The 21,305-nt window shown below is 46.2% G+C and overlaps 1 protein-coding gene across 1 annotated transcript in view; it reads right to left on the bottom strand.

The window, feature by feature from the left end:
- Nucleotides 1-21,305, bottom strand: part of LOC124550806 — a 409,782-nt gene that overhangs the window by 58,796 nt on the left and 329,681 nt on the right. The window contains exon 6 of the mRNA XM_047125532.1: nt 14,703-14,872. Coding sequence (XP_046981488.1) covers nt 14,703-14,872 — 170 coding nt within the window. The remainder of the gene's footprint in view (nt 1-14,702; nt 14,873-21,305) is intronic.

Here is a 21,305-nt window from a genome sequence, read left to right as displayed (position 1 = left end):
GTAACGTCCACTGATCAAAGTGCCGTCAATGCGAACAAGAGGTGACCGAGACGTGTAGCCAATGGCACCCCACACCATCACGCCGGGTGATACGCCAGTATGGCGATGACGAGTACATGCTTCCAATGTGCGTTCACCGCGATGTCGCCAAACACGGATGCGACCATAATGATGCTGTAAACAGAACCTGGATTCATCCGGAAACATGACGTTTTGCCATTCGTGCACCCAGGTTTGTCGTCGAGTACACCATCGCAGGCGCTCCTGTCTGTGATGCAGCGTCAACGGTAGCCGCCGCCATGGTCTCCGAGCTGATAGTCCATGCTGCTGCAAACGTCGTCGAACTGTTCGTGCAGATGGTTGTCTTTCGAAACGTCCCCATCTGTTGACTCAGGGATCGAGACGTGGTTGCACGATCCGTTACAGCCATGCGGATAAGATCCCTGTCATCTCAACTGCTAGTGATACGAGGCCGTTGGGATCCAGCACGACGTTCCGTATTACCCTCCTGAACCCACCGATTCCATATTCTGCTAACAGTCATTGGATCTCCACCAACGCGAGCAGCAATGTCGCAATACGGTAAACCGCAATCGCGATAGGCTACAATCCGACCTTTATCAAAGTCGGAAACGTGATGGTACGCATTTCTCCTCCTTACACGAGGCATCACAACAAAGTTTCACCAGGCAACGCTGTTTGTGTATGAGAAATCGGTTGGAAACTTTCCTCATGTGAGCACGTTGTAGGTGTCGCCACCGGCGCCAACCTTGTGTGAATGCTCTGAAAAGCTAATCAGTTGCATATGACAGCATCTTCTTCCTGTCGGTTAGCTTTCGCGTCTGTAGCACGTCATCTTCGTGGTGAAGCAACTTTAATGGCCAGTAGTGTAAATAAACTCTAAAAAAGAAAATGAGGACCCTTTTGGTTTTCGTGCCCGGCACCCTTACAACACAGCGATACGCCGATATTGTGTGCCCGTTTTGTTGCCCTTGACGGCAAGCCACTCTGGCAAGAAACGATTGCAATATCGGACAAAACTGGATTATTTAATGAGAAGAAACAGGTTCACAAACTGAACGTGTCAATATCGCGCTGGTGCACCTATGACCGTCATGCAGGCAGTTACTCTTCTTGACACTGATTCATCGAGTTGTTGGAGTTGGTCCTGAGGGATATCACACCAAATTCCGTCAATTTGAGCGCTAGATCGTCAAAATCTCGAGCTGGTTGGAGGTCTCTCTCCATAATGCTGCAAGTGTTCCCAGCTGGGGAGAGATCCGGCGACTTTGGTGGCTAAGGTAGATTTTGACAAGAAGGAAGACAAGCAGTGGAAACTCTCACCACGTACAGAAACTTGCTGAAATGAAAGCCCAGGATGGCTTGCAATGAAGGGCAACAAACCGGGGCACAGAAGATCGTGTACGCATGGCTGTGCTGTAAGGGTGCCAGAGATGACAACCAAAAGAGTCCTGCTACGAAAAGGAATGGCACTCCAGACGACCACTCCTGGTTGTCAGGCCTTATGGTGAATGACAGATTGCTAGCCCGCAGCTGTCTGGTCCTCCCCAGACGCGTCTGCGCTGCTCATCTGCGCTCAATAGCTATTCCAGCCAATGAGATTCGAGGCTGACAACCGCGAGTGATGACGTCGGGCGCCATTTCTTTTCATAGCAGGACTCTTTTGGTTGTCATCTCTCGCACCCTTACAGCACAGCCATACGTAGACGATCTTCTGTGCCCCGTTTTGTTGCCCTTGATGGCAAGTCAAAAAAATGGCTCTGAGCACTATGGGACTTAACATCTATGGTCATCAGTCCCCTAGAACGTAGAACTACTTAAACCTAACTAACCTAAGGACATCACACAACACCCAGCCATCACGAGGCAGAGAAAATCCCTGACCCCGCCGGGAATCGAACCCGGGAACCCGAGCGTGGGAAGCGAGAACGCTACCGCACGACCACGAGATGCGGGCATGGCAAGTCATTCTAGCCTTATATTTCAGCAAGATGGCAAGAGTTTCTAGTGCTTGTCTTGGTGCTACCTCGGCCAGCAAAGTCGCTGGTTCTCTCTCCAGTCGAGAAAGTTTGAGCGTTACGGGCAGGGCCCTCCAACCAGTTAGAGAGTTTGACGATGTAACACGCCAGTTGGGCAGAATTTCGCGCCTTGTTCTTCAGGAGGACATCCAAGTCTGTCAATGAATGCCGAGCCAAATAATTGGTTATATAAGGGCCAGTGGTTGTAATGGTTCTTGAATTACATAACCATTACGGCACCTCACCTCAACCTCTCGATACTAGCAATATTCTACTGTATTTCTGTAAAATAGTTAATATATTTCTGTGACAACGTTCAGATTTGATTTCATTAATGTAGAGGTACTTTGATATACTGATATGTTTATATTGCAATGATATTATTCTTATGTGTATTCGTTCGTCACTATGATCTTTGACGCACATGTAACTCTGATTTTTGGGCGCGTAAGCGGTTATTAGAGTGTCAAGTCTTGGTCGTCATGTTGAAAAGATGGAAATTGTAGTCAGTTTATAAAATGTGAACTTTAACAGTGAGGAAGATATTTTCAAGTATGTTTTATATTGTGAAGTGATGTTTTGTGAGTTAGGTGATATTGCAACAAAAGTAATAAAAAAGAAGTGTAACTTAAATTCCGAGTGCTGATTACTTTTATTACATCACCACTGTGCTAACTTGCAAAAGTTTAATCTTCAAGAATGGTTTATGAAACACGTCTATAAAACTTTTGAATATCACAGAATAACACCTAGGTCTCTTTGCATCCGAGCGTGGAATCACCACCACCTAGATTTTCGACGATTGAGCCATGATTTCACAACGAGACCAGCGTGGGAAACACGAAAAAATGAGTGCCTAGTTTATCCATTATTTCATGAAATGACTTTATTAACTGTGCTCTAATGACACCTGCCACATAATATAACTTTCTTATTGCCCGAAAATGCAGTATTTAGCAGCGTGAGCAACATCTCAATCATAATTAATTTTTGACCTTTGTTGTGGTAGGGTTGTTAGAAGGTGAACCAACGCATTACTGACTTGGTCAATTTCTGAAGCTCTTTCTCTGTAATAGATCATCCAATTTTTCTGAAATTGTAATCATTTGCTTTTCTGTACGTGTACATCACAATTGCCGATTTCTGTCCCATTCGGTAAATTCCTTCGCGGCGCCTTCTTTTGTATTAGAGTGTATATAGTTGCTCCTGTCACAGAAAACCATCGTAACGACCGGGAGAGCGGTGTACTGACCACATGCCCCTCCTATCAGCATCCTCAGCTGAGGATGACACGGCGGTCGGATGGTCCCGATGGGCTACTTGTGGCCTGAAGACGCTTAATATACAGGGTGTTACAAAAAGGTACGGCCAAACTTTCAGGAAACATTCCTCACATACAAAGAAAGAACATGTGTTATGCGGACATGAGTCCGTAAAAGCTTACTTTCCATGTTAGAGCTCATTTTATTACTTCTCTTCAAATCACATTAATCATGGAATGGAAACACACAGCAACAGAACGTACCAGCGTGACTTCAAACACTTGATTACAGGAAATGTTCAAAATGTCCTTCGTTAGCGAGGGTACATGCATCCACCCTCTGTCGCATGGAATCCCTGATGCGCTGATGCAGCCCTGGAGAATGGCGTATTGTATCACAGCCGTCCACAATACGAGCACGAAGAGTCTCTACATTTGGTACCGGGGTTGCGTAGACAAGAGCTTTCAAATGCTCCCATAAATGTAAATCAAGAGGGTTGAGGTCAGGAGAGCGTGGAGGCCGTGGAATTGGTCCGTCTCTACCAATCCATCGGTCACCGAATCTGTTGTTGAGAAGCGTACGAATACTTCGACTGAAATGTGCAGGAGCTCCATCGTGCATGAACCACATGTTGTGTCGTACTTGTAAAGGCACATGTTTTAGCAGCACAGGTAGAGTATCCCGTATGAAATCATGATAACGTGCTCCATTGAGCGTAGGTGGAAGAACATGGGGCCCAATGAAGACATCACCAACAATGCCTGCCCAAACGTTCACAGAAAATCTGTGCCGATGGCGTGATTGCACAATTGCGTGCGGATTCTCGTCAGCCCACACATGTTGATTGTGAAAATTTACAATTTGATCACGTTGGAATGAAGCCTCATCCGTAAAGAGAACATTTGCACTGAAATGAGGATTGACACACTGTTGGATGAACCATTCGCAGAAGTGTACTCGTGGAGGCCAATCAGTTGCTGATAGTGCCTGCACACGCTGTACATGGTACGGAAACAACTGGTTCTCCCGTAGCACTCTCCATACAGTGACGTGGTCAACGTTACCTTGTACAGCACCAACTTCTCTGACGCTGACATTAGGGTTATCGTCAACTGCACGAAGAATTGCCTCGTCCATTGCAGGTGTCCTCGTCGTTGTAGGTCTTCCCCAGTCGCGAGTCATAGGCTGGAATGTTCCGTGCTCCCTAAGACGCCGATCAATTGCTTCGAACGTCTTCCTGTCGGGACACCTTCGTTCTGGAAATGTGTCTCGATACAAACGTACCGCGCCACGGCTATTGCCCCGTGCTAATCCATACATCAAATGGGCATCTGCCAACTCCGCATTTGTAAACATTGCTCTGACTGCAAAACCACGTTCATGATGAACATTAACCTGTTGATACTACGTACTGATGTGCTTGTAGAGCAACGAGTCGCATGTCAACACAAGCACCGAAGTCAACATTACCTTCCTTCAATTGGACCAACTGGCGGTGAATCGAGGAAGTACAGTACATACTGACGAAACTAAAATAAGCTCTAACATGGAAATTGAGCGTTTCCGGACAAATGTCCACATAACATCTTTATTTGTGCGTGATGAATGTTTCCTGAAAGATTGGCCGTACCTTTTTGTAACACCTTGTATAGTTGCTCCGGTCGCAGAAAACCATGGTAACGACCGGGAGAGCGGTGTGCTGACCACACGCCCCTCCTATCAGCAGCATCATCTGAGGATGACACGGCAGTCGGATGGTCCCGATGGCCCACTTGTAGCCTGAATACGGAGTGCTTGGTATATAGTTGCATGTCAGTCGTCGCTGTTACGTCAGTGGCCGGAGGCTCCTTTCTGGTCTGTCGCACTGACTCCGCCTCGGGGTAGTGAACCAGCAGAATCGACCAGAAGGGAGGGTTGTGGATGGACGGACGCCGGCCGGCCGTGGGCGAGCGCTCCACGGGATGGCTATCGGCAGGCGCGTGAGTGCGAGCAGGTGCGTGTGCGTGCGTGCGACGGCGCGGCCCGCTTTCTAACGACTCGCTCAGACGGGCAGCCAGGCTGGAGAAACTCGCCGGGCCGGCAGAGCACGCGCTGCCCGCCGGGGCATGCGGGGCGTGGAGCGGCCAAGGCCGCGAGAGACGCTGGTGCCAGCTGGGGTGATGGAGGGGGGCTATTGCCAGCGTTCGGGGCGATGGCTGTGCAGGGTGTATGCTTCAGACTGTTATTTCCTTAATTTGAATTAAGGACTCTCAAGTTCGAGGCTGTCTACCGCGCTGTTCCTAGCCAATCAGTGTGAATGAAATGCAACACCTGCTTGACTTTACTATCAGTCGGACTCCATATCGGAAAAAATCATGTACAATGAATTCCTGTCACATGTTCTTATATATAGGGCAATTTTTTCCACCGTGTACAAACTCTAGCAACTTACCGATGGGAAGGTATGGCACAAAAAAAAGTATCATGAACTTATGTCCAAAAATCCATGGCTTCCATGCTAGAGGCCATTAATTCACCTATACATTTTTACATAGACTGCGACCTAATACGCGCTGTACCATGCAGCCACAGTAACAGCATGTGTCGAAAATGGTTTCCATGAGCCTCACAGCATGCTTGTACGCGGTGTAGAATACTCTCTCTCACACGTTCACATCGGCCAGGCTACATCCGAACAGTGTCAAAAGGTAGCATGAATACGCTGCTCCAGTGTCTCCACTTCTGGAATGGGCTCTGCATACACGATAGTTTTGAGATGAGCCCACAGCCAGAAATAGCACGAGTTGAGATCCGGTGAACGAGCAGGCCATCCAAGTGGACCCCCTCGTCCGATCCATCGACCAGGGAAGACACGACTGAGATGGGTCTGGACGTTAACGGCGAAGTGGGCTGGAACATCATCATGTTCCAGCCACATAACCCTTCGAATCGTCAGTGGCACTTCTTCCAGAAGCGGAAGCAAGGTCACCAGGAAGAAACGCCGAGCCTGCCGAGGTGGCCGAGCGGTTCTAGGCGCTTCAGTCTGGAACCGCGTGACTGCTACGGTCGCAGGTTCGAATCCTGCCTCGGGCATGGATGTGTGTGATGTCCTTAGGTTAGTTAGGTTTAAGTAGTTGTAACTTCTAGGGAACTGATGACCTCAGATGTTTAGTCCCATAGCGCTCAGAGCCATTTGAACCAAGAAACGCCGATATTTCCGGCCTGTTAAGGGACGTGGAAGGAAGACTGGTCCCAAGATACAGTAACCAATTATCCCGGTCCACACGCTGCGGCTGTGCCGATGCTAATGATTCGCTGTCGCCATACCGTGGGGTTCTGCATACTGGCCCACTGATGACTTATCAAATTTAAAAATACCACTCCGCATAAAGGTGGCCTCATCTGTGAACAGCATGGACGACACAAGTCCATGAAGCGTGGTTGTCTGGTGAAGAAACCAGTCACAAAACTGCAGACTGGGAATTTCCAAATGGTTCAAATGGCTCTGAGTACTATGGGACTTAACATCTGAGGTCATCAGTCCCCTAGAACTTAGAACTACTTAAAGATAACTAACCTAAGGACATCACACACATCCATGCCCGAGGCAGGATTCGAACCTGCGACCGTAGCGGTCGCGCGGTTCCAGACTGCAGCGCCTAGAACCGCTCGGTCACCCTAGCCGGCAGACTGGGAAGTCTGTCGTTAGTAAGCCCTGCACACGCTACAAGTGACAAGGGTTGTAACAATTGTCGTAGAGAGTGCTCCACACGGTCGTCTGGCTTAGCCTGTGCTGGCGGGCCAACTGCCTGGCACTGACACGGCAGTCGCCTTCCACAGTGTTAACCACATCTTCCTCCTAGTCTGGTGTCTGAACATTTTGACTAAGTCATTCATGGTTTCTATTTCCTGGAACGACCCTGTCTCAGACAAACGGCGAAACACTTCCGCAAACATTGAATGCTGTGGTTGTTGTCGGTGGGGATAAGTCTCCTGAAACAACCTTGCTGCCCGCCGCCCGTTGCCATTCGCCTTTCCGTAAGTAAGCACCATGTTGGCAAGCTCTCGGTTCGAATACGGAACCATTGTGTACAACGCTGTACCACATCCACTAGAAGGTCAGTCACCAAGAGAAGCGAATCGGACACGAAATTACCAACTGCTATGGCAGGAGAGGGCGCTAGCACACAACGTATGAGGGACAGCACCACCCTCTAGGAGGAAACCATGCGTACTGTCACTCTGGCTGCGTGGTACAGTGCGTATCCGGCCGCAGACTCTATAACAAAGTGTGACTGAATAAATTGTCTCTAGCACTGAAACCACGCATTACACCTTTTCTGTTCCGTATCTTCTCAAAGATCAATTCGCCGGCCGCTGTGACCGAGCGGTTCTAGGCGCTTCAGTTCTGAATCGCGCTGCTGCTGCTGCTGCTGCTGCTGCGGTCGCAGGTTCGAATCCTGCCTCGGGCATGGATGTGTGTGATGTCATTAGGTTAGTTAGGTTTAAGTAGTTGTAACTTCTAGGGGACTGATGACCTAAGATGTTAAGTCGCATAGTGCTCAGAGCCATCTGAACCATCATCGATCAATTCATACAGTCTGTACACAGTGGAAAATATCACCCTGTATACGCTATTTTGACAGTACCGTGACATATATCGCTTTGCGATAGTAAGTAAAACTGGCAGCTTGATGTTGTTCTGTGTGCATGAGGGAAATACATCGTTAGTGGCTTCTGGTGTAAGATTCGCGAGTTTCCCTTTGCTGAGGTAGGCCTGAGGGAGTACAGTAACTGACGGGGGTTGTTGCAGCACCACGAATATGGGACGGCTGTCGCTTTCGCCGATAGACTGCTGGCGAGGCAGAGCGTCTTGGAAGTGATACCAAGGGGAGCACGTGCCCCCACTCAGCATTTCTGGTGTGACGATTCTGCATTTCCTGTCGGTGGTTGCAAATGCGCGACACCGGCATTGTACCGTGTTCAGTGTAAGAAAATTCCAGAAACTAACTGTCCGGATGATGTCAGCCAATCAGAAGGATCATCGGCATAGGCGCTATAGCGTAAATCTCGGTACCAACGAGTGGTGACGCAGCATATGGTGTACCAACCTCTGGGCCAGTTAATAGCCGTACTGTAAGCGAGACTGGAGGCGTTCCTGCAGGCTTCCCCCTGCGTTTCACCATGTTGATACACTACTGGCCATTAAAATTGCTACACCACGAAGATGACGTGCTACAGACGCGAAATTTAACCGACAGCAAGAAGCCCATTTTCAAACAACCATGTTAAAAAGGAATGTTACAAACACATCATAGCTGTTGATAAAACCATAGATTATCGACTGCTATCCATCTTCTATGGTTTTATTAACAGATATATTGTGGTTGTCACAGTCTTGCTTTACGTGTTGGTTTGAAAATGGACTTTTGCCCGAAACTAGTCGCCACTTAAATAAATATCTTTTATCGCGATATGCAAACTATGAGCTTTTCAGAGCATTCACACAAGGTTGGCGCCGGTGGAGACACCTACAACGTGCTGACATGAGGAAAGTTTCCAACCGATTCCTAATACACAAACAGCAGTTGACCGGCGCTGCCTGGTGAAACGTTGTTGTGATGCCTCGTGTAAGGAGGAGAAATGCGTACCATCACGTTTCCGACTTTGATAACGGTCGGATTGTAGCCTATCGAGACTGCGGTTTATCGTATCGCGACATTGCTACTCGCGTTGATCGAGATCCAATAACTGTTAGCAGAATATGGAATCGGTGGGTTCAGGAGGGTAATACGAAACGCCGTGCTGGATCCCAACGGCCTCGTATCACTAGCAGTCGAGATGACAGGCATCTTAACCACATGGCTGTAACGGATCGTGCAACCACGTCTCGATCCCTGAGTCAACAGATGAGGACGTTTGCAAGACAACAAGCATCTGCACGAACAGTTCCACGACGTTTGCTGCAGCATGGACTATCAGCTCCGAGACCATGGCTGCGGTTACCCTTGACGCTGTGTCACAGACAGGAGCGCCTGCGATGGTGTACTCAACGACGCACTTGGGTGCACGAATGGCAACACGTCATTTTTTCGGACGAATCCAGGTTCTGTTTACAGCATCATGATGGTCGCAACCATGTTTGGCGACATCGCGGTGAACGTAAATTGGAAGCGTGTATTCGTGATCACCATACTGGCGTATCACCCGGCGTGATGGTATGGGGTGCCATTGGCTACACGTCTCGGTCACCTTTTGTTCGCATTGACGGCACTTTGAACAGTGGACATTACATTTCAGATGTGTTACGACCCGTGGCTCTACCCTTTATTTGATCCGTGCGAAACCCTACATTTCAGCAGGATAATGCACGACCGCATATTGCAGGTCCTGTACGGGCCTTTCTGTATACAGAAAATGTTCGACTGCTGCCCTGGCCAGCACATTCTCCAGATCTCTCACCAACTGAAAACGTCTGGTCAATGGTGGCCGAGCAACTGGCTTGTCACAATACGCCAGTCAATACTCTTGATGAACTGTGGTATCGTGTTCAAGCTGCACGGGCAGCTGTACCTGTGCACGGCATCCAAGCTCTGTTTGACTCAATGCCCAGGCGTATGTAGGCAGTTATTACGGCCAGAGGTGGTTGTTCTGGGTACTGATTTCTCAGGATCTATGCACCCAAATTGCGTGAAACTGTACTCACATGTCAGTTGTAGTATAATATATTTGTCCAATGAATACCCGTTTATCATCTGCATTTCTTCCTGGTGTAGCAACTTTAATAGCCAGTAGTGTATGAATTCTTGGTCGTGACTGTAGTGAAAGTCGTAGATCCTTCCCTCTAAACCGTAGCTTTCTCGGAACGGAGAGGAACGTGGACCAGTCTGGGAGTCGGTGCGAGGATGGGGTGCCTGAGAGGTCACTTGGAGAGAGGGAGGAGGCTGGTCCCAGCCTGGCAGTTTACTCTGAGCTGGTCGAGTAAGCGCCGCCTCTTTAGCACTGGTGCTGTTTCTTCTCTGCATAGTTCACGATTTCTGAGAACAGTTCCGCAACTTTTGTCACTTTCCAGTGTCTTTACACTTTGGATGAGATTTTTAACTTGTGTTTGCGCGCAGCACAGATTCTGGAAAGACAATCACGGTTTGTTAGCAATCTTCTGTTCAATTGGAAGTATCCACCACTTGTTAGCAGAATAATCTGTACCTTCGTTAGCTTCGCACAAACGATCATTTATTGTACTTTTGGCCACATCTATGTGCATCTCTTTGTGGAGATTCTTTTTGCTGGATTTTAGAAGATACATTTCGTCTTTTATTTGATCATCAAATGAATAATGGTTCATAGATTCATTTCGAGAAAATATCCATTTTACTTGTGAAGCAATTTAGAAAAAATAGATCGATTGTTTAAAGAACTAATTTTTTTTCCTCCTCGCTTCCTTGTTCCTACAGCAAATTAGGTTCAAAAATGGTTCAAATGGCTCTGAGCACTATGGGACTCAACATCTGAGGTCATCAGTGCCCTAGAACTTAGAACTAATTAAACCTAACCAACCTAAGGACATCACACACATCCATGCCCGAGGCAGGATTCGAACCTGCGATCGTAGCGGTCGCGCGGTTCCAGACTGTAGCGCCTAGAACCGCTCGGCCACTCTGGCCGGCAGCAAATTAGGTCATGCGACCCCCATCAGTATAAATATGACTGATTTCTTCTACATAACCGAGTGAGGTGGCGCAGTGGTTAGCACACTGGACTCGCATTCGTGAGGACGACGGTTCAAACCCGCGTCCGGCCATTCCGAATTAGGTTTTCCGTAATCTCCCTAAATTGGTTAAGTAAAATGACGGGATGGTTCCTCTGAACGGGTAGAGAGACAGCTTGAACCTGGTTCTTTTGAACCCTCTGCCAGCCATTTTATTGTGAGTAGCAGAGTAATGACGTAGATGACGATGTATATAGGTTGCACTGAAAGTAGTGGCTATTGGACGTATACTTCATTAAAACAACATTCGAGATCGCAATAACGTTTGTTTATTATTATCGGTTTCGGCTTATGTGAAAGCCATCCTCAGCGGTTTTAGGGCCTGCAAGGAAAGAAACAACAAAGTTACAAACAGTACTACTGCATACGGCGTTAGTAGAAAACAGAGAAAATGCTGTAGCATTCACCCCTGTGGTGTTGACGGCTCCTCGGTTTTTCACGTCATACCACGATCGTACTCTGCGACTAACGACTGTGGAGTCACTTGTTACATAGTGTGCAATTCCCGCGTCGACCATGAATTCCGTCGGCAACAGCTTCATAAGAATTGAAATGTCGTTGCCGGACGAAATTTGCAAAGTAAGTTCTAGTAAACCAAGTACGAGTACATAAGATGTTAAAACATTGTAAACCGTAAGGAAATAGTCATTTATGTTAAAATAAAATACACAAACTTAGGAAACAAGAGAATAAGAAGTGTCATCTAGTAACAAATACATCGTTCTTATTTTGTTGATAAACGAATAAACTAGCAGTAATTATATGCACATAATAATATTACATACAGACGTAATAGCAGGTAAAATTACAGTAAAGGATACAAATATTAAATCATATACAGTCGTTGTATATGTACTAGTCAGTACCCCATGGTAAGAATTCAAAACGATGCCGTTTTCTAGGCAACGCCATGAAATCAAAGAAGCCTGTACTCAAGGGACGCCGTTGTCATGGTAACGTAACGGCCGAAGTGGCAACTAAGAAACCAGAGAAGTATACACTGAAGCTCCTACCAAACATGTATAGGCATGCGTATTCAAATGCAGAGATACGTAAACAGCCAGAATACGGCGCTGCGGACGGCAACGCCTATAAAAGACAAGTGTCTGGCGCAGTTGTTAGATCGGTTACTGCTGCTACAACGGCAGGTTATCAAGATGTGAGTGAGTCTGAACGTGGTGTTGTAGTCCGCGCACGAAAGATGGGACACAGCATCTCCGAGTTAGCGATTAAGTGGGGATTTTCCTGTACGACCATTACAAGGGTGTCCCGTGAATATCAGGAATCGGGTGAAATATCATATCTCCGACATCGCTGCGGCCGGAAAAACATGCTGCACCAACGGCGCCCATGACGACTGAAGAGAATCGTTCAACGTGACAGAAGTTCAAGCCTTTCGCAGATTGTTGCAGATTTCAATGCTGGGTCACCGACAAGTGTCAGCGTGCGAACCATTCAACGGAACATCATCGATATGGACTTTCGAAACCTAAGGCCCACTCCTGTACACGACACAAAGCTTTTCGTCTCGCCTGGGTTCGTCAACATCGACATTGGACAGTTGATGACTAGAAACATATTGCCTGGTCGGAGGAGTCTCCTTTCAGATTGTATCGAGCGGATGGACGTATACTGCTATGAAGACAGTTTCATGAATCCACGGACCCTGCTTGTTAGCAGTGGACTGTTCAAGCTGGTGGAGGCTCTGTAATGGTGGAGTGATGTGAGACATCTGATACGTCTAGATACGACTCTGACAGGTGAGACGTACGTAAGCATCCTGTCTGATCACGTGCATCCATTCATGTCCATTGTGCATTCCGTCGGATTGGGCAATGCAGCAGGACAACGCGACACCCGACAAGTCGAAAATTGCTACAGAGTGGTCCAGGAGCACTCTTCTGAGTTTAAACACTTCCGCTGACCACCAAATTCCCCAGACATGGACACTATTGAGCATATCTGGGATGTCTTGCAACATGCTGTTGAGAAGAGATCTCGATGGATTCATGAGGTTGTCTCCTTTCTTGTACACGTGCATGGGCTCGATACTATCTGAAACGAGACTCGTCCGACGACGCAACATATTCCTAGTCATCCACAATCCAATGTCGTTGTTGAAGGGCTCAGGCGAGGCGTAAAGCTTTGTGTCGTGCAGTCATGAGGAGTTCACGAGTGGGCCTTTAGCTCCGAAAAGCCATATCGATGATGTTTCGTTGAATGGTTCGCACGCTGAAACTTGTTGATGGCCCAGCACTGAAGTCTGTAGCAATTTGTGGAAGTGGTGCGCTTCCGTCACGTTGAACGGTTCTATTGAGTCGTCGTTGGTCCCGTTCTTGCAGGATTTTTTCCGGCTACAGCGACTTCAGAAATTTGATGTTTTACTGAATTGCTGATTTCACGGTACTCTCGTGAAAATGGCCTACGGGAAAATCCCCACTTCATCGCTACCTCGGAGATGCTGTGTCGTATCGTTCGTCCGCGGACTGTAACACCACGTTCAAACCCACTTAAATGTCGATAACATTCCATTGTGGCAGCAGCAACCGATCTGACAACTGCGCCGGAAACTTGTGTTCTTGTATACACATTGCCGACCGCAGCGCCGTGTTATACTGTCTCCCTAAATAAAGAGACTTATTTCCGACATTATCTTTCTTATGTCTATCCAAAAAATCCTCTAAACCTCGATTAAACGTCCAGATTTTTACGTAGTTCGTTTCGTCTGTTGCTACTACCTTCTCCTGTTCCTCCCTTACAGTCCTGTCACGGTCGCCACTTTATAATATAATAAAATAATGGAATAGATGATAATAAAATGTTGAAATGCGTGGCTTTTTAAAATGTATTGAATTAATGAGATTAATTTTTCAGCATGAATGACAAGCACAATAAGCTGAGCTATGCCTGGAAACAAGTTCGTATTAGTTCATATTATTTTACAGGGTGAAGTAGTTTCTTTCTCCGCTGTAGATTTGTGCTTACCATTCTTTATAATGCTACGTTTGGTCGCCGTGTTCACCTTTGACGTCTTGACTGTATTCCCATTAAGCTTATCGGATCTTCGTAATTTTCCAAAGTACACAGGTGGGCTTCAGTCCTTGTAATTATTGTACTATTTGAAATAACAACTCACACGACCTTTCTGTTAATAAAAGAATACTGTATTTTTCTAAACGGTGCGCATAAGAAGTACATACTCCTCACTTATTCATAGCGACCCCAATATGGCGGTCTACAATTACTCGCTAAAAATGGCGTGCTTCTCACTCGTTCACTAGCTGAGTGCGAATCCTTCCTTCCTTCTACTGGTACAAGAAAAACTCCTCTCTTTTTTAACAACTGAGAATCAAAAATAGCTGACTGTAGGCATAGGTTGTATGATGGGCTACCACTTCATCTTTTCTCTTTGCCTTTAAGGAAGGCGAAAACATAAAAGAAATGCAAAAGGTTCATCACAGTATTCAGCCCAGTACTGTTTGAAACATTACTGTTCCTACCCTTGCAGGACTGAGGATAGCTTTAACGTAAGCCGAAACCGGTAATAATAAAGAAATGTTACCGCGGTCCCGACTGTTGCTTTAATCAAAGTGCTCCACAGACAACGTCGTCGACATGTATGGACGTATGTTTGCCGTGGAGGCGACTACTGACCGTCCTCGCCGGCGGGCAGGTGCGCGCGCACCAGGTCGGTGGCCTCGTGCAGCAGGTCCTCCCTGGTCACGTCCAGCGGGATGGCCACCAGCCTTCCAGCTCCAGTCGCCTCGCGGGCCTTGGCCGCCGCTCGCAGCACTCCCAGCACGCCGCTCCAGCGACGGCTGCCCCTGGAACACAAGAATACTGTCAGCAGCACCAGGTCTGTACGTACAAGAATGTCCCAGTCTGCTTAGGCCGGTATTACACTATCAAATTTATTTGTCAAAGATGTGATCAAATATTCCGACAAAGATCTTTGACGTAGCGCTAGAAGTGGTATTACACTGTCATCAAGTTTTTCGTCAAAGCTCAAGATGGCTGACAACAACCTGTTACTAACCGCAGCATTGTGTGCGCATGCGGAAAGAAGTGGGGGAAAAAATGGAACAATACATACGAGGTTGACAGTCTTAAATTGCTGGGATCACAAATTGATGGTAAATTCAGTTGGGAGGAGCACACCACAGAACTGCAGAAACGCCTTAACAAATCTGTATTTGCAATTCGAGTGTTAGCAGACATAGGCAACATAAAAATGAAAAAGCTTGCATACTTTGCCTACTTTCATTCCATAATGTCATATGGTATAACATTTTGGGGTAAATCTTGAAGTCAAACAAAAGTTTTCAGAGTCCAAAGGCGTGTAATACGTATTATTTGTGGAGTAAATTCACGGACGTCCTGTAGAAACATCTTCAAAGAACTGGGTATACTAACTGCTGCCTCTCAGTATATTTACTCCTTAATTAAATTTGTCCTAAATAATATATCTCTTTTCCCAACAAACAACTCAGTTCATACATACAATACCAGGAACAAAAATGATCTGCACAAGGACTTAAAAGCACTTATTTTAGTTCAAAAAGAGGTCCACTACTCAGGAACACTCATCTTCAATAATTTGCCAGCAAACATAAAAAATGTTACAAATAAAAGAGCCTGAAAGACTTACTAGTGGCCAGCTCCTTCTACTCCATTGACGAAATTTTTAATAGAAACAAATGATGTATTGTGTTTATTCATACTACTAGTACCGTATTGTTATTCCAGCTTAAAAAAAATTGACATGTTACACATCCACGAGGATCTCCTCAGCACGGATCTATGGAACGAAAAACTAATCTAATCTGGGTGAAGCCGTGGGTTTTACGACGACACGATAAAAGCACTCAACAAAACTTGTTACGTGAGCTTACAGTGGAAGACGTCAAGTCGTACATCAATTACTTAAGAATGGACGAGCATACATTTCTGTATGTGCTCAGTGAAGTGTATCCTCATATCACAAAGCACAATATTCACTTAAGAACTGCTACGTCTTCAGAAGACAGGCTCACTGTAACACTCCGATTCCTTGCTACAGGAGAGGGTTGGGTTAGGTTAGGTTAGGTTAGGTTAGGTTAGGTCGGGTCTCCAATCTTCTTAATCTATTTTTGTATTCAGGGTTCCTCACTTTGTAATGCGCCTCATCAGCTTCATACATCTTTATTAATATTGTAGTTGTCGGCACACACCAATTGTATTTACTGGCAATGTTTATAAAAACACTACAGACGACAGAATGCTGCAGCGATGCTAGCGCTCCATGTGGTAACACGTCACATTGCAGTGAACAGAAGACAAGCGATTTCTTTGATCAAATCTACAGCGAGGTCCTATATTTGATCAAATATTGGACGACATTTGACAAAGTTCCTATTACACCATCAAATATCTTTGACAAAGACTTTTGACAAAGATATTTGACAAAGAAATTTGATAGTGTAATACCAGCCTTAGGGACAAATTTATACCGACGGGGAGCCCCTAATCGGGGCATATTGGAATAAGAAACCATGGTCAGAAAGGAATATCCGATGCTGTACGTTGTCTTCAATGAGATACACTTGGAAGGCACTTTTTTGTCGTCATTCTTGTGACTGATTTGATACCGGCCAGCAGGACTTTCTCTCCCGTATAAATATCTCCATCTCACTAGGGAAGCATACAGTTAATTTACATGATGTACGTACTACTTTCTTTTGGTCTGCTCATAAATTAAGGATAATTGCAGAATGTGGTGTCACACAACGTGGCACTACACAAAACTGGCGCTAACAGCATAGGCACATAGGGAGTACACCCACGACACGACACAGATCTGTAAGTCCGTGGTGTTGCTGATAAGTTGAGAAAACCATCCCGAAACACATGTGCCCGTACTGTAGCGCCTGGACACGTTTCCTGTCTGCTGGAATCGTTGCCATAATCTTGAGGCTTGGGTTGTTTGGGGAAGGAGACCAGACAGCGAGGTCATCGGTCTCATCGGATTAGGGAAAGATGGGGAAGGAAGTCGGCCGTGCCCTTTCAGACAAACCATCCCAGCATTTGCCTGGAGTGATTTAGGGAAATCACGGAAAACCTAAATCAGGATGGCCGGACGCGGGATTGAACCGTCGTCCTCCCGAATGAGAGTCCAATGTCTAACCATTGCGCCACCTCGCTCGGTGTCATAATCTTGAGGTCATACTTTGTGCCACACGGAGGGCCCGTGCTACGACCTGCTGTGTTTGACCAGCCTCCAGTCGCCCTAGTATTCCACCCCTATAACGTCATCAATATGTGTTCATTGAGCCATTTTCAACACACAGTCACCATTAGCACGTCTGAATAGGTCTGCACACTTACTCGCTGCACCGTACTCTGACATGTTCCAACACACCTCTGCGTATGTGGACTGCTGCCAGCGCCACCGTGCGACGACCGCAGGTCAAATGCACCGCATGGTCACACCCTGAGGTCATTTAAAGCCTCAAGCCGCCCACCAGAGCGTTGTTTCACCATGTATCAGCATTATCCTTAGTTTATGAGTATGCCGCGCCGGATTAGCCGAGCGGTCTAGGGCGCTGCAATCATGGACTGTGCGGCTAGTCCTGGCGGAGGTTCGAGTCCTCCCTCGGGCATGGGTGTATGTGTTTGTCCCTAGGATAATTTAGGTTCAGTAGTGTGTAAGCTTAGGGACTGATGACCTTAGCGGTTCAGTCCCATAAGATTTAAAAAAAAAAAATTATGAGTATGAGTGTAGGTACAAGAACAAACCAGATGTTGGACATGAATTGGCATGCATACAGCACATAATATCTTAACATAACTTCAAATGTGTTACCATAGCTGAGCATTATGATATTTGAGGCAAAATCTACATAGAATATCTCAATAAAAAGAAAAAAAACAATTTTTAAAGGTGAAAATTATTCAACATTGGGAGATAAGATACTGCGTGAAGAATTTGACAGAGCACTGAAAGACCTGAGTCGAAACAAGGCCCCGGGAGTAGACAACATTCCATTAGAACTACTAATGGCCTTGGGAGAGCCAGTCATGACAAAACTCTACCATCTGGTGAGCAAGATGCATGAGACAGGCGAAATACCCACAGACTTCAAGAAGAATATAATAATTCCAATCCCAAAGAAAGCAGGTGTTGACAGATGTGAAAATTACCGAACTATCAGTTTAATAAGTCACAGCTGCAAAATACTAACGCGAATTCTTTACCGACGAATGGAAAAACTGGTAGAAGCGGACCTCGGGGAGGATCAGTTTGGATTCCGTAGAAATGTTGGAACACGTGAGGCAATACTAACCTTACGACTTATCTTAGAAGAAAGATTAAGAAAAGGCAAACCTACGTTTCTAGCATTTGTAGACTTAGAGAAAGCTTTTGACAACGTTAACTGGAATACTCTCTTTCAAATTCTGAAGGTGGCAGGGGTAAAATTCAGGGAGCGAAAGGCTATTTACAACTTGTACAGAAACCAGATGGCAGTTATAAGAGTCGAGGGGCATGAAAGGGAAGCAGTGGTTGGGAAAGGAGTGAGACAGGGTTGTAGCCTGTCCCCGATGTTATTCAATCTGTATATTGAGAAGCAGTAAAGGAAACAAAAGAAAAATTCGTAGTAGGTATTAAAATTCATGGAGAAGAAGTAAAAACTTTGAGGTTTGCCGATGACATTGTAATTCTGTCAGAGACAGCAAAGGACTTGGAAGAGCAGTTGAACGGAATGAACAGTGTCTTGAAAGGAGGATATAAGATGAACATCAACAAAAGCAAAACGAGGATAATGGAATGTTGTCAAATTAAATCGGGTGATGCTGAGGGGATTAGATTAGGAAATGAGACACTTAAAGTAGTAAAGGAGTTTTCCTATTTAGGGAGTAAAATAACTGATGATGGTCGAAGTAGAGAGGATATAAAATGTAGACTGGCAAAGGCAAGGAAAGCGTTTCTGAAGAAGAGAAATTTGTTAACATCGAGTATAGATTTAAGTGTCAGGAAGTCGTTTCTGAAAGTATTTGTATGGAGTGTAGCCATGTATGGAAGTGAAACATGGACAATAACTAGTTTGGACAAGAAGAGAATAGAAGCTTTCGAAATGTGATGCTACAGAAGAATGCTGAAGATAAGGTGGGTAGATCACGTAAGTAATGAGGAGGTATTGAGAAGTTTGTGGCACAACTTGACTAGAAGAAGGGACCGGTTGGTAGGACATGTTTTGAGGCAACAAGGGATCACAAATTTAGCATTGGAGGGCACCTTGGAGGGTAAAAATCGTAGAGGGAGACCAAGAGATGAATACACTAAGCAGATTCAGAAGGATGTAGATTGCAGTAGGTACTGGGAGATGAAGAAGCTTGCACAGGATAGAGTAGCATGGAGAGCTGCATCAAACCAGTCTCAGGACTGGAGACCACAACAACAACAACAATAACAACAACTCCATCCGGCGATCAGACGCACCGACTTGTGTTCATCCGGAAAAGGCATATGCTACTGGCCTCCTTCAACATTATACATTGCTGGGTCACAAATTTTCTGATTCAAGATTCCGAATTACACTACAATACACTGAGTTCAATACTGTAATCGCCTCAGTACCATAGAAACGTCGGCTTAGACCCTATAGTATGCAATGGCGAAGCGATTTCTGTTCCCATCGTCAATGCGAGGGTGCCAAGGCTAGAGTAAAGATGCAGAAGTGCATCGGTTACAAGTTATTTCTACTCAGGAGAGGTGTCATGCGTTTACCGAAATCGTCGGAGCTCCTTTCGCTCGGTGTAGAGCAGCACCTTCACGTGGCATGGACTCAACAAGTCGTTGGAAGTACACTGGAGAAATAATGAGCGACGCTGCCTCCTTCAGGAACTGACCTCTAAATTACGTCCCATACATGTTCGATGGGATTAACGTCGGATGATGTGGGTGCTCAATAATTCGTACGAATTATCCAGAATGTTTTCGTCAAACCAATCGCGAATAGTTGTGGTGCAGTGACATGGCGCATTGTCATAAAAAAAAATCTATCAATGAATGGCTGCAAACGGTATCCAAGTGGTGAAAAATTACCGTTTTCAGTCAATGAGCGGTTCAGATTGATCACAGGATCCATCCCTTCCGTGTGAAAGCAATCCACACCATTATGGTCCCACCGCCAGCTTGCACAGTACCTTGTTGACAACCTGAGTACATGGCTTCGCGGAGTCTTACAGTCAGCTCTCTCCAGGAAACGGTTTTCCAGTCGTCTGGGGTCCATCCAATACGGTCACGAGCCCCGGACAGGCGCTGTAGACAATGTCGCACCCATAGCAAAGGCCCTCGCTCGCTGCCATAGCCCGTTAACGCCAGATTTCGTGGCACTGTCCCAACGCATGTGTTAGCCGTAGTCCCGCAATGACTTACGCGGCTATTTCACGCAGTGTTGTTTGTCTCTTAGCACTGTCAACTCAATGCAAAAGGCGCTGCTCTCGGCCGTTAAATGAAAGCCACGGCTTTCTCCGTGGTGAAGGTAATGCGTAAAATTTTATATTCTCGACACACTCTTGAGACTGTGGACCTTCTCTAAAATACATTACTGGCCATTAAAATTGCTACACCACGACGATGACGTGCTACAGACGCGAAATTTAACCGACAGGAAGAAGATGCTGTGATATGCAAATGATTAGCTTTTCAGAGCATTGACACAAGGTCGGCGCCGGTGGCGACACCTACAACGTGCTGACATGAGGAACGTTTCCAACCGATTTCGGACACACAAACAACAGTTGACCGGCGTTGTCTGGTGAAACGTTGTTGTTCAAAAATGTTCAAATGTGTGTGAAATCTTATGGGACTTAACTGCTAACGTCATCAGCCCCTAACCTTACACACTACTTAACCTAAATTATCCTAAGGACAAACACACACCCATGTTCGAGGGAGGACTCGAACCTAAACCGGGACCATCCGCACAGTCCATCACTGCAGCGCCCTAGACCGCTCGGCTAATCCCGCGCGGCGAAACGTTGTTGTGATGCCTCGTGTAAGGAGGAGAAATGCGTACCATCACGTTTCCGACTTTGATAAAGGTCGGATTGTAGCCTATCGCGATTGCGGTTTATCGTATCGCGACATTGCTGCTCGCGTTGGTCGAGATCCAGTAACTGTTAGCAGAATATCGAATCGGTGGGTTCAGGAGGGTAATACGGAACGCCGTGCTGGATTCCAACGGCCTCGTATCACTAGCAGTCGAGATGACAGGC

This window comes from Schistocerca americana, chromosome 9 (assembly GCF_021461395.2).
Source record: "Schistocerca americana isolate TAMUIC-IGC-003095 chromosome 9, iqSchAmer2.1, whole genome shotgun sequence".
Taxonomy (NCBI): Eukaryota; Metazoa; Arthropoda; class Insecta; order Orthoptera; family Acrididae; genus Schistocerca; species Schistocerca americana.
The sequence above is the reverse complement of the archived record's forward strand: the minus strand, read 5'-3'. Positions and strand labels throughout refer to the sequence as shown.